The 13,008-nt window shown below is 33.7% G+C and overlaps 1 protein-coding gene across 3 annotated transcripts in view; it reads right to left on the bottom strand.

The window, feature by feature from the left end:
* The window catches only part of LOC119635554 (CUGBP Elav-like family member 2), a 134,746-nt gene that overhangs the window by 105,102 nt on the left and 16,636 nt on the right, over positions 1 to 13,008 (bottom strand). For all 3 annotated transcript variants that reach the window (XM_038030412.1, XM_038030409.1, XM_038030410.1), the window contains exon 3: positions 9,500 to 9,582. In XM_038030412.1, coding sequence (XP_037886340.1) covers positions 9,500 to 9,582 — 83 coding nt within the window. The remainder of the gene's footprint in view (positions 1 to 9,499; positions 9,583 to 13,008) is intronic.

The following is a 13,008-nucleotide window of genomic DNA, read 5'->3' as shown; positions in this document are numbered from 1 at the left end:
TAGAATGTAAGGAAGAAAAAAATTAAAACAAGCATGCAAGCCTTACAGAAAATTAATCCCGGAAATAAAAAAAAAAAAGTTCTATTTTTTGCACACAAAACTCGTAGCAAAGGCATAAATTTTTATTCATCATTTTTTCGTAGAAAACATTTTTGTCATTAGACATAGTGGAGTTGATTTAGTAATTTTTTGCTCATAAAAATGGGAAAATTTATTAATATTTGAATTTTTACATATGGAAATGAAAATGTCAAAGTGCATATTATTTCAATTTTTACAAGCAAAATAGAAGCTTGACATCTCCTGAAAAGTAATGTTTTCTTTCTCATAAATATCTTTACCGTTTCACTACAGAACATTAATCAAAAAAATTCTGTGCAAATAACGAAAGTGGGAAAAAATTTCGTATCATCTTATCCAACGTACGATGTAATATCAATGTCATCATGCTATAGTTGAAAAGGTGACATTTAAAAGAAAATATATATCAAAAAAAGCGAATAATCGAAATTTCGATATTCCATAATATTGGGAGTGGTGCACTTTATCCATTTCTATATTATTACACTCAGACCATCCGCACGTATGGATGGTTATGGAAATTTTTATGGTAGTACACAATAATAATTGCACACGTTTCTGCCAAATCAGCCATTGCTGCGACCGAACAATATTTATCCTAGACGTTGCACAGACAGACAGACAAACAGATAGACGGGCCTGCTTAATTCGATTCAGCATTTGATACTCTGTACTCTCTCTTTGGGTCTCTCAAATGTTTTGACAAAGTTGGTGGGTATGAAAAAAGCACCGAGTTAGACTTAGAAACCGATTACGGAATGAACAAATTTTTATTTACCAAAAAAATTACACGATCTTAGACTTTAGATGATCTCATTTCGAAGCAAGTAGGAAACCAACCAATTTTCTTTTATTCATCTTTTCTTTTATTTAGTCAATATACAACTGATCTAACGATTTTGAAGAGTTCCAAGTGCATAGCAGGAATTTACTTAAAATTTTAACCTCCTATCTCGCTAAATTATCCAGCGCGCACTAAATATCTGCTATGTTCGAACCATTTAAAATTTCATATTCTCCCGTAATCATTTATTTACCCACCACTGAAGAATGGGAGTATTTTGTCATAATGTTTGCAATACCCAAAAGCAAGCTTCAGAGACTCCCTAGAGTCTCATATCCTTGATCAGCATGAAATTCCGAATTGATTAAGCCATGTCTGTGTGTCTATGTGTCCGTGCGTATTGTTAGCATCCTGCTGGTCGTAAAAGAGAGGACTATATCGACTATAAATTTGTTAGAAACATTGAAAGTTTTTGCGCGCGGTTTGATATCGAAAATGGGCTAAATTTGTCGAAGCAGGAACCCGCAGTGGAGCGTAAACTGAACGCAACTTTGTAGGTTTTTGCTCGTTACTCAGATATTATCAAAAATCGAAGGCTGAAATTTTTCACATTTACTCGACGAAACACTCTACTCTTTACATGCACAAATGGAAAATATCTGCTATGCCCACTCGAAGTTATAAGTGATTAAATTTTCTGTTTTTAATTTTTTTGAGATTTCCTTCTCGTTAATCATAACGTAAACAGGACAGAATGTTTGAAACTATTTCCTACATTCTTCACACAGACATATTATCGGATTAAAAATGTGTTAATTTCAAAATGAATATGATCGACTTACTATTGTAACGCAAATCTGAGGAGAATCGAAAACACTAAAACCTGTCCACTTGGAAAAAAGCTTTAAACGTAGTAGACGTGAAGGCAGATAGGTTTGCAAAGCCTATTATTTCATCAATATTTTTCGCTAATGGATGTTAAAACGATTAACTAAAAGTGTTACTTTTGCTAACGATGTTATTGTCAACTCAAATAGATTGTAAAATTATCCTTTGAATTCACCATAAAATTACAGGATTTTTGCATTTGAATAGCAGAACAATAGAAAAAAAAAAGGTTAATGCTTAATATTAATGATTACAGATGTTAAGTGGAAGCGAATGGTAAATGCATTTCGTTTAGCTTTCGCTTGACGCAATTTCGTGCATATCATAATAAATTAAAAAAGTAGCACAACAACTGCAACAATAATTGTTTATAAAGTTTCCAATGCAATTAGCTATAAAAACAGTATTCAAATGTTAAGCAAACATAACGGGATTCAAGCATTATGTCCCCTGTTCCATGCAAATGTGTCGTTATTTCGCAATCAGGTACATAATCGCTCTTAAACACATCTATATATGTGCATGTGTTTGTGAGATTGTGAAATTGTATGTACGTATGTATGTGGAAGCGTATGTATGGTAGAGGAAGACAAAAAATAAAATAACAAAAATCCTTTTAAAAAGCACTTGGATTTTCATTTTAAAATTCTCACGTAAACAAACAACTTTTTAACCTGCTTACACAAACCATCCCTTTAAGTGCAACTCAGGCAGATAGTCAGATTAACCAGCAGAACTGTTAGTAGTAGCTTTGTTTCAGGCTTTTTGTGTTTTTTTTTTTTTTTTGTTTTTCTTAATTCATAGCAGAATTACTCATTTATGCATTCGCACCTCCCGAGATGAACATTATCAATGCTTAAAAGGTCTAGCTGCCTGAATAAGTACATGTGAATGAGTGTACATAGATCTCTACTAACAAATGCTAATTTTAGTTACAAACCATTTAAAAACATTTCGAAAGGTCGCACATCTCTCTCTCTCTCTCTCTCTCTCACACACACACACGCACACACACACACACTCATTTTTCCATCTCACTAGCATTGGACATTGATGCTGATTGTGGATTTTCCACCTATTCATGCATATGCTGTCGTTCGTTACAGTTTGAAAAAAGTTTAGTCATTTCGATACGTTCCCTCATCTGCGTACATATGATAGAGTATTTGATCGTATTACCACCTGTGTCTGTATGACTTTCTCACTATTATCTTTATACTCATATCATTTTTACGTGAACGTTGGCATATGTAAATACATATACCATTTGCATTACATCCAGTCATTTCCTTTATTTAGCAAACACATTGAAACTCTTAAGCACTCTTAAATAAACACAAAATGACAGAAACAAACATGATGAGAACTTTAAGCATACCCAGCGACTCCCACTTAAACAAACACCAAATTGATTTTGTGCTAAAAGTGCATTAAAGGCTTATATTGAATGTGACCCATGTGTGTTGGCTATAATTACATATATATATTTATATATATGTATACATTATGTGTGCATGCTTATAAAACTAAGAATAGACACACTATACCCACAAACGTGCCGAATGATAGAAGTACACATGTGTGCTTGTGGTCATTATATTGACAATTATACCCAATTACCATATGCCGAACTTACTCATTCAGCAAATGTCTGCAATATTATTGTTACTACATAAGCGCTATACGAGGGTGAGAGTGGCTTTGTGTGGGTGAATTTTCGGTATCGAACCGTACAAAATCAGCAATAGTTTCCTTCATTAACTTTCTGGATTCATTCATTCATTCATTTAGTGTTGATTTGAGAATTTTTTTTATATTTAAATTTTATTAAGGAGTCATAGTCCCGCAAAGAGTGGGTCTATCCAAAACTATATTTTATGCCTTACTAATTCAAATAATTAGCTCTTATGCAATCTTAACGGCAAGATCAAAAAAATCGATTTCCAAACACAATTGTGCCAATTATTAGACAATTCCTTAAAATCAAATAAATAGCAAACGATATGTACGCTTAAAATATGCACTGCATTGTCGCGTCCTAATTGAGCGAACAATAAAGTCCGCTCCAAAACAATCTATATGTACGGCTTGTTCAGTTTGAACTTATTACTATACCTTCGCGAATTGCGATTCCTCAAAGAATCAACTTCATTAAAATTTCATCATCAGTTTTGTTGATTTAATTCCTCTGTCCGAAAATATGATTTACATTTTAATTTTGCTGTTATTAAAAACACCCTTTCTGCGAAAATGTTATTGAGAAGAACTTTCACTGAACTGAAAATAGTTTTCAAGTTGCTGAACCATAAAACAGTTGATGTAACGTATGGTGCACTTTATGTTAGTTGCTCATTTTTTTGTGCGCTTAAGAATAAAAATATTTTTATCTAAATAGCAGGCTCTCATTTCCAATAAAATGTTATATGTCTAAAAATACTGCAAGAGTCTTTTGCCAGTTATTTTTACATACAAAATTTATACAAAATTCAGTTACAATATAGCTGCAGTTAAACTAAGTAACAGTTAAGACAGCTGAGCTCGGATAGCTTATGGATGTCCTCGCGGTAGAAACATGTTTGCTTGGAGGCGAAATAACCATTAACCCATTTTCGCACATCTTCAGCCGTATCGACCTGTACAAGGGGCCAGGTCTGCGGTAAAAGTTCTCAGCCTAAATTATAAAACACTTTCAGGGTTGCTTGAATCGGATATGTGCAAACTTAATCGTTTTCAAGACAAAAATTTTTTGTCTCAAGATCTTACAAACTGCGCTTTTTAGTTTTTACTGCATTTCATTTCAAATCAATTTAACCATTTTCTTTGCTTCAGCTGCATATTTTTCGAGGCTAATCCAATTAAAAACATATCAAAATGCAGTTCCATATATGATGTCCAGCTCACTAAACCTTGATATACACTGAACGACGAGTTTGTAAACTTATAATATATACATACATATAATATATACATATATATGACATATATATATATATATATATATTCATAAACAAATAGGAAAAAGGGAAAGCGGCATATATAGGTCCAAGAAGCACGCTCACCTTCGAAACGCACTAAAATGAGAGTATATTGTAATACACTATCAAAAGCGCGATCATATGGATGAAATTGTTAAAAACCTGCCCCGTCATTGCCTTCAGTAAAGAGACCCACAATAAATCCTTACTTAGGCAAGTACAATATTTAAAAAACCCTGGATTGATACAAAATTAAGTGAAAAATAATTAGCTGTAAAATTTCATTTTCATTGTGATGCAAAATGATATGAATGCTTTAGCATAAACGTCCGCGTAAGTATTTAAGCACTCTTGAACCACCCCTCGCCATTCGGAACATTTTCATTAAAAGCTTATAAATGATCGGTTATTGGCCTGACACGTACGCTGAAGTGATTGGTATGTATCCAAGATTCGCCATAACGCTCATATGAACTTCTTGCAGTTTTCCTCCTACTCAGTTCAATTCTCGTAAACATTAATATACCTAATTAACAAGCGATTGTTGTGCGTAAGCGTATGTGTAACTGTGGTGTTTTCTTGTCTCTTCAATTCTTCTCGTTCTGCAATACAAATAAATGCAAGTATGTTACAAAATTTAAGCTATTGTGAAGCAAAATTTTGTCCAACGATACATTATATAATATATAGAAGAGGAAGGGGAAGAGGAAGAGGAAGAAAGAGACCATTTAACTCGAACTTAATTTTAAGGGAAGAAACTGATTCGTGCTTTTAAAATATTGACTGTAGTTAATAATTTTGGTAAAAAATACAATAATAATTGTAATGTAATAACAGTGATATTACTATTAATGATTATAATTAGAGAGAAGACAGTGAACTAAACAAAAAAGGGCTGAACGATAAATTGAGTAGAAATACTCAGACGTAGATGGTGTGAAAATTCTTCAATATTCTTACGAGTTTCGCAAAATATATTATAAAACTTCTTTTAAAGTTGAAAGGTGAGTAAGTAAATATATATATAATAATAATACTAACATTGATGTGGTCGTATACTAAACCGATTCATACTTATCGCTCAAGGTAATAATCAGCATATAAGCTAATCCTGAAAGAAGAAACAGACAGTTGACTGAGGTGTTACGAGCAAATATATGCATATACTCAATCAAAATGGCATTGATAAAAGAGCTTTAGTACAGTGGTTTATGGCAATGGCGAATAATTCATTCCCAAGAGTATAGCACGCACTACAACGGACGGAAAATCAAGAATAAAAGTTTAGATAGTACAATGAAAAACCTATAGCAACGCTGGGTGACTAGGTGAACAAAGTGCATTAAACACTTTCAAACTCAGCCGTGTCTCGGCTTTCTACCACTCCCGTTCACTAGCTTGTAGTTCCCATGCAGTTTCTAAAGCTTACTCGCTCCCAGAATTTATATTTTTCTCTCAACCCTCTGTCATTCAACAGTATATTCCCCAACATTATCTTCACTTAGGTAAGTATTTACAACAACAACAACTTACAATCGCTTTATATTTCCATTTGGCTTTCTAGTTAAGAACATCTATTTATGATTCGTATGCACTTTTAAAATACTAGTACAAGTGGATGATTGCAATTCTTAATTGAGCAGACGATTGTCCAAATAAAAGCATTATAGTGGGGCAGGACCCACTACTCGCTCAACAGAGTTATTCACATAACGACTTTTCAGAAGAAGGCCTTATATTCGAAGAGATCGAAAGAATGGTTCGATTCGAATCATTTTCAACGACGTTCGTTCACACGCCAAACTACAAAGTGATTCTGAATCGATCAGTGCAATGAAAGGTGCGCCTATCTCAAGTTCTTGTGAGTGTTGCATACATGCCTGTGCCACAAATGGCGCAGAATATAATTATTGATAGGCTTACGATTTACTGCTTTTGAAATATCTTTCTGTAGCTTGGTAAAAGTGGTACTTAAACAATAACAAGATTATTGCATAATTAAATATTGTAATAAGATTTACTGTAAACAGACAGATTGATTACAGAGACTATCAAATACTAAAGTAAGTACATTTAACGATTCTTGCTTGCTTCACATTAGTTCTTCGAGGTTAATTCAAGTACTAAAACGCTTGAGTATGTTTTGCAAAAGATTCTTGTTACACTTGCAGATAATTTAATGATAACAACATACTTCTTGCATATATTTTATTAATAATAAGAAATCTTTCGCATCCTTTAAACACTCAAAGAAGGCTAGTGACACAACTAGCGACAAAACAAAAAAAATCGTGATCTGATTATTTTCTTCTTTTCAACGTATGTCCTGAAGGCGTGACATACGCTTTTCAGCTATTCAAGAAAACTGTTTCACTTTTCAATGTTTGTTCTGAAGTCTTCATTAATTTTGATATAAAGTTTATATACAATACATTTTCTTAGTATGAGACATGACAATGTTAATGCGAATTCATGAAACTATCGAAATTAGAATTTTGAAAAGCCACTGCTTGACGTTGTATGATGAAAGGATTCCTTTAATTAATTCGTTTGCAATTATTCCCTAAGTAGTTCATCAAGCGAAGCTTAATATTAGTATGAAAGTATATGCTTAGATTTGTGAAAGAAGAAAATGGCACTTGAATAAGTATGCACACACTTATGCATTAGGTTATCCTGGAAGTAATGCGGTTTACTGTATTTCTCTTATCTGTCAAAAAAACCAAGTATCACTTCGTTTGTGACAGGCCGAACTAAAAAGATGCTCGGGTTTTCCTAGAATTTTTTTTTTCTTCTTAACATAGCCGACCACTAAGGCAATGCTTCAGTTCGTGCAACAAGGTGATCGTCAGAGAGAAGTATGGAAAGGGGAAAGAGAGTGTCCTATCGGTAAGTTTTGTACCTTTACCGATTGAACATTGAACATTTACTATAGCTACGACCGCATTGACTTTTGAACCTGTAAACACTGAGGTGGAAGTTAATCACTTTTCCATTTTTTACGTTATATTGTACTGGAAAAACGAAAGGTGTCCCTACCGATTATAATTTCCTAAATCTAAAAGACAGATCTTAAAGTCTAGAGTTTGGAATACTTAGGGGCCAAGCGTCCATATAAAAAAAATTAAATCTTAAGTTATCAGCATAAAATCAAAAGTGGTTGTCAGTAACTAGCGTGCAGTGTGTGCTACCGAGAGAGTTAAGTAGAGTCACCTCAGATTTCCAACTTATCTTATGGAAGATTAAAAGCTACCTGAAATTAAAGCCGCAAGAAAATTAGAATTCATTTTTTTCCTTTATCTGCGTATTTCTTGCTCTCGCTCGGTCTTTCTAATTAAATTTGTGAGGAAGCAAAGTCGCACACTCGTTTTGCCCTCACATATCTTTGGTTTGGTTTGCCAGTATGAAGTTAGGCCTAAGTATCAGAACATAGCAGTAAACAGATAGCGACTAACGATGTGTAATAGGCTTGTAATGGGCAAATCAGATGATTGAAATGTCAAGCTGGATTTCGACGAGCTTACCTCGGCCACAGGACATCTGCCTCGTATATTGTGCAATTTCCAAGTATTTTAGCAAAGAAGAAGAACAACACAAGGGAAGGCAGTCAATCGTTTAGCAAAGACAAGAATGTGAACTACTCGCCTGTGGCAAACTTTACGCCAGTAACCTCGGATTGGTCTCCAGAAAAAGCATTTTCAGTTCGAAGTGCTCAATTTTTGCAAGTAGTGGCAGCTGTTAGCAATGAAACTCCTTTGTGATATGTTCTTTGCGTTTACAGATTTAAATTGGAAAGAAATCTTTCATCTGACGGACAGTTTGTTTGCAAGCACTACTCGCCTAACGCCTACTCATGCGATATGGCATTGCTCGGCGTTGCATTGATCTCTTAGATTAAGAATGATTGCGATCGTTGACCGAATTTATTGAATTTCACAATGAACTGACCCATGTACCTTGTCTGACGAAAGGTTTAGGGTTTGCAATGAAGCATAAAGTTTATTTGTAAAGGAATATAAATAGTGCTTTTACAATAGTGGCCTTTGGAGCTTGCCTTGGACTAACATTGGCGATCGCTCAAGGCGAGACTTGAGCTTTTTAACTGCAATTTTCATTTCAGGATTTTTAACATTATTGTTGGTTTGATTCTCTTATCCACATATAACTTAATAGTTTTCATTACGTTCGTGCTTTTATTGATCTTATGAAAAAAGTTTGCCAAAAATATATTTAGAAATTGAATACTTTTGTACTCGAATATATATTTTGATATGTGAAAGTCAATTTTTTATGAATGTAAACATACAAAGAAAACTGCCATATTAACTTTTGGATGATCTAATATTTATCGCATATTCGTTGTTGCAAGTATGCATGAGTCGAGTATAAGCGCAAAGAAGTAAGTGAGAAAATATTAATTGATAGAAATACTGAACAAAATTCAAGTTTCAAAGATAAAAAAAAAATGGTAGAATGTTAACGCTCTTAGAAAATGCAGTTAAAATTGGGCGTATTCGTTATTAGATGCATATATCTATATATATATAACGTACAAAAATATTCTATTTAACATGCTAAACATAAACCGCATATAATAAAACAAAAAAAAAAAAAAAAAAAAATTCATATTTTATGTTATTAAATTTGCAGCTGTCAGTTTCCAAATATTAATAGCTTGTGTTGAATGAGAGAACTAAAGACACACATACACAACCTTTAAGACTTACAGTCACAGTTACAGAGTTACAATTACGGATTAAGTGCTACTTACCCCATCCAGTGTTTTGATATTATGCAAAGCATCTTGAGCCTTCAAAGCAGCCTTACGTGTATAATACGTAACAAAACAGCACCCTGTGTAACAGACAAAATTTGGAGGAGAAAGAAAAAAAAAAAAAAAAAGAAGAAACGAAAAGGAAAAGCAAAAAGAAAAAGAACAAGAAACACATATCAGAAACATTATACAAAACAAACAAGTAAATATATAACAAACACACTGATACCTCTATGCATGCATACATCCATATATCCACAGGCATACATAAACAGTTGCAAGCATCGATACGTGTATGCATGCATTTCAGTTAGCTTATATGTGTTTGCATATATCGTCAGACGAAATACACTTTAATTAACTGCAGTACTGTAAATATTTTAATAAGACCGTAGCATACAAACATATATACATACACTTAAAGCTGTAGTTATTTCCATATATGTATATGTATTTTTTTTTCCTGTTTTTTTATTTTTTATTTTTTTCAATATCTCTCAGACTCTGAGGTTTTACTCTTGACTGAGTAAATATTGTATGTAGAATAGAACAGAAGAAGAAACAACATTAAGAACATTGAACAACAACATTACCACATAATTCTAAGGACTAATTAACAGAATAACATGCAACATAATTAAATACAGATATGGTTTATTTTTTAAAAACATATAATATTTGGAAAAAAAAAAAAAAAAAAATATACATTTTATATGTTTTTCTATTTACTCCATACTCTTGGGGAAACTTTTATACAAATGTAAAATGAATGCCAATTAAGTTATGCTTACTTTTGCGGTCGATCTCTAAGTACTAGAAAAACAGTGGAGGACGTACTTTTGTTAGAAGTGGATAAAAATTGCTTAAGAATGAATATTTTATTTTATTTATTTTCCGCTACTTGAGCCGAATTCTATTGTCACTGCTACTGCTTGTGGACAAATGCCTTATTAACAATCTATTTGACGTCAGAGCGTACTTGGAAGAGAGTTGTAATTAACACATAAAATATTGGATGCATCAAATTTATTGCATCTCAATTTCCGAGCTTTAAAAGAATGCTTATGGAGCATAGAATCCTTCAGAAATTTTCGTTGTCTTTCAATTACGGGAGAAAACCTATTCTTTCCCATTTTTTCCTATTTTTTCGAAAAACAAAGGACCAAACTCTACTTTTCCAAGACTACAGAAATTCCATGGACTTTTCGCAACAATTACAATAAGGAATTGACATTTGAATGATATTTTTGATCAATTAAGAAAGCAAAGTGGGCGTGAGTTTGCTCCCATGCGCACCATTAGACAAAATGCTCAAACAAACCCATAAGATCCAATACTTTTTTTATTTTCGTTAATAATTTACAAGCTCTTAAAGATACATCTGGGAAACTTGACACACCGATATCTGGAAAGCCCGTTTATAAATCTGGTCTGAAAGCGTTTCTGATAAGGTTAGCGATACGCCAACTGTACTAATTGTTAATTGTTAACCTGTAGAGACGTAAACTTAAAGTTAAATATGCTTTTCCAGAAACACTTTTCAAAGGCCGCTCTTCTTACCAATATTTTTATTTCCACTCTACTTACAGGTATTTTACAAACTAATATAATATCTTTATCTATTAATAGAACCATTAGTTAACCACCTTTCTGAATGTGCTCTCATCCATATGTTATTATTATTCTGGACTGAATTGAAATGCAAAACTTTTAGTTAGAATTATGAGAGGCTTTAATAAATTAACCAACTGCCTGCAGTTCATGGGTTAATTTTAATGAAAATTGTTTTTCAGCCAGGTTTCCTCTTGCACTCATTAACTTATTCTATATTATTTATATTTTCATAAATTAATGCAATTCTTTAAATTTCATCAAATTATCTCTCAATTTCATATATCATTTGAGCCAACCCTTTTCGGCAGATATACAGAATAACGCAATTTAACTTCAATACTGACAACAAGATGAACTACTGAGTATTCTTCTCTCACATGCACTTGATTTAATACACATTCGCTTATTTTTTTTTTTTAAAGAGAAGAACGGCAACGTTATTTACTCAATACGAAATATTTATCGAATGTCTACTTTAATCGTATTCTTGGCTTTGAGTCGGCGAAAGGCGACTAGTACAGTTACATAATAAAGAATTCGAGCAAGTTTAGATAGATGGAAAATAAATCCACAGCCTTATTGTATATCCAGGTAAGGAATATTTCAATATATTTTTTAAAAAATCTCCTCGCTAGTGTGCGTTGCTGGCGACACTGAAATATAAATACAAGTCCTGTCCTACCTGTTGTTAATTTGAGAAGTGCCTCGAAGTAACTGACATATTAGGAAATGACAACTTTTTTTACATTGAAATAAATAAGAAGAGAGGGAAGGAGACAGCATAATCAATCTGATCATTTTACCTAGCGCTGGAGGCTGGAAATTAACAATCACTTTATCTTCCCCCTTGTTGAAATTAAACTACATATATACATAAGACATTGCGCACCCCCTCAACTTTGCGTCCTTGCGTGGTGTTTGTCTTTGAGGCACATCTGCCCGTCTGCGAACGGTGTATGTTTGGGGACATCTGCTGCTACGACTGTCTGTATCTGCCTCTGCCTGTCTCTGGAATTGCCTCCCTCCGTCTACAGATGCGAGTATCTGTTGCTGGCCGCCTGTCTGCTCCTTTAATCGTACGTTTTTTCAATCGTCTGTTCCTTTAATCTGCTGCCGGCCCGACATTTCACTAGTGCCTTTCCTTTTCTGCAACTGTCTGCGCCCAAAAACTACCATTTCTACGAGTGTTTGTCCCTGCGGTTCCTTGTAGGTGTCTGTTAGTCTGTACGAACGTCTCTACCTGCGACCATGTGCTGTTTCGATCCTCCATCAGTTCGGTCGTCCGCCTCTGCGACTCTTTCGCTCTGCGATCGTCTCTCTCTGCGACGCTCTCTCCGTGTAACCGTCCCATCGGCCGACCGTTTATCCCGTCGAACATCGCCTCTCAGAACGAACATCACTCCGATAGTTTACTTCTTCAATTTTTTGGTTTTGCGGCCATCGCATCACTGCTACCGTTTGTGTCTCTGTCCGCCCATCTATAGTTAAATTGTTAAGGGCTGGAAATATGAAAAGCTTTTCTAATTTTACGCACTTGTTAAAATTAATCCAGGCGAGCATAATTTTTTTGTTTGTGTCTTATTTCGAAGTTAAAAATTAAAATATCTTAGATGAAAATGGTTATGCTGTACATTATGATGACACTTGCAATATGTCAGCCATTTGATCTGATTTAAATGAAAACTTTTATTCTCTATTAGTGGATTCTATTACACATTAGGTTTCATTTACACCATAATTTCTTCATTCGACCATAATTAAAATTTGTTTTTCAAAGAAATTGATGTGCGCCCACGAACTCATAGAACAAAGCAGACAGGAAACATTTCTTTCACATTTTTTTTTTTCTCCGCTAACGGGAGTATTTTTCCATTTCAATTCAATAAAAACGT

Source organism: Glossina fuscipes, unplaced genomic scaffold, assembly GCF_014805625.2.
Source record: "Glossina fuscipes isolate IAEA_lab_2018 unplaced genomic scaffold, Yale_Gfus_2 26, whole genome shotgun sequence".
In the NCBI taxonomy this organism is placed as follows: Eukaryota; Metazoa; Arthropoda; class Insecta; order Diptera; family Glossinidae; genus Glossina; species Glossina fuscipes.
This window is presented reverse-complemented; position numbering and strand designations above follow the sequence as displayed.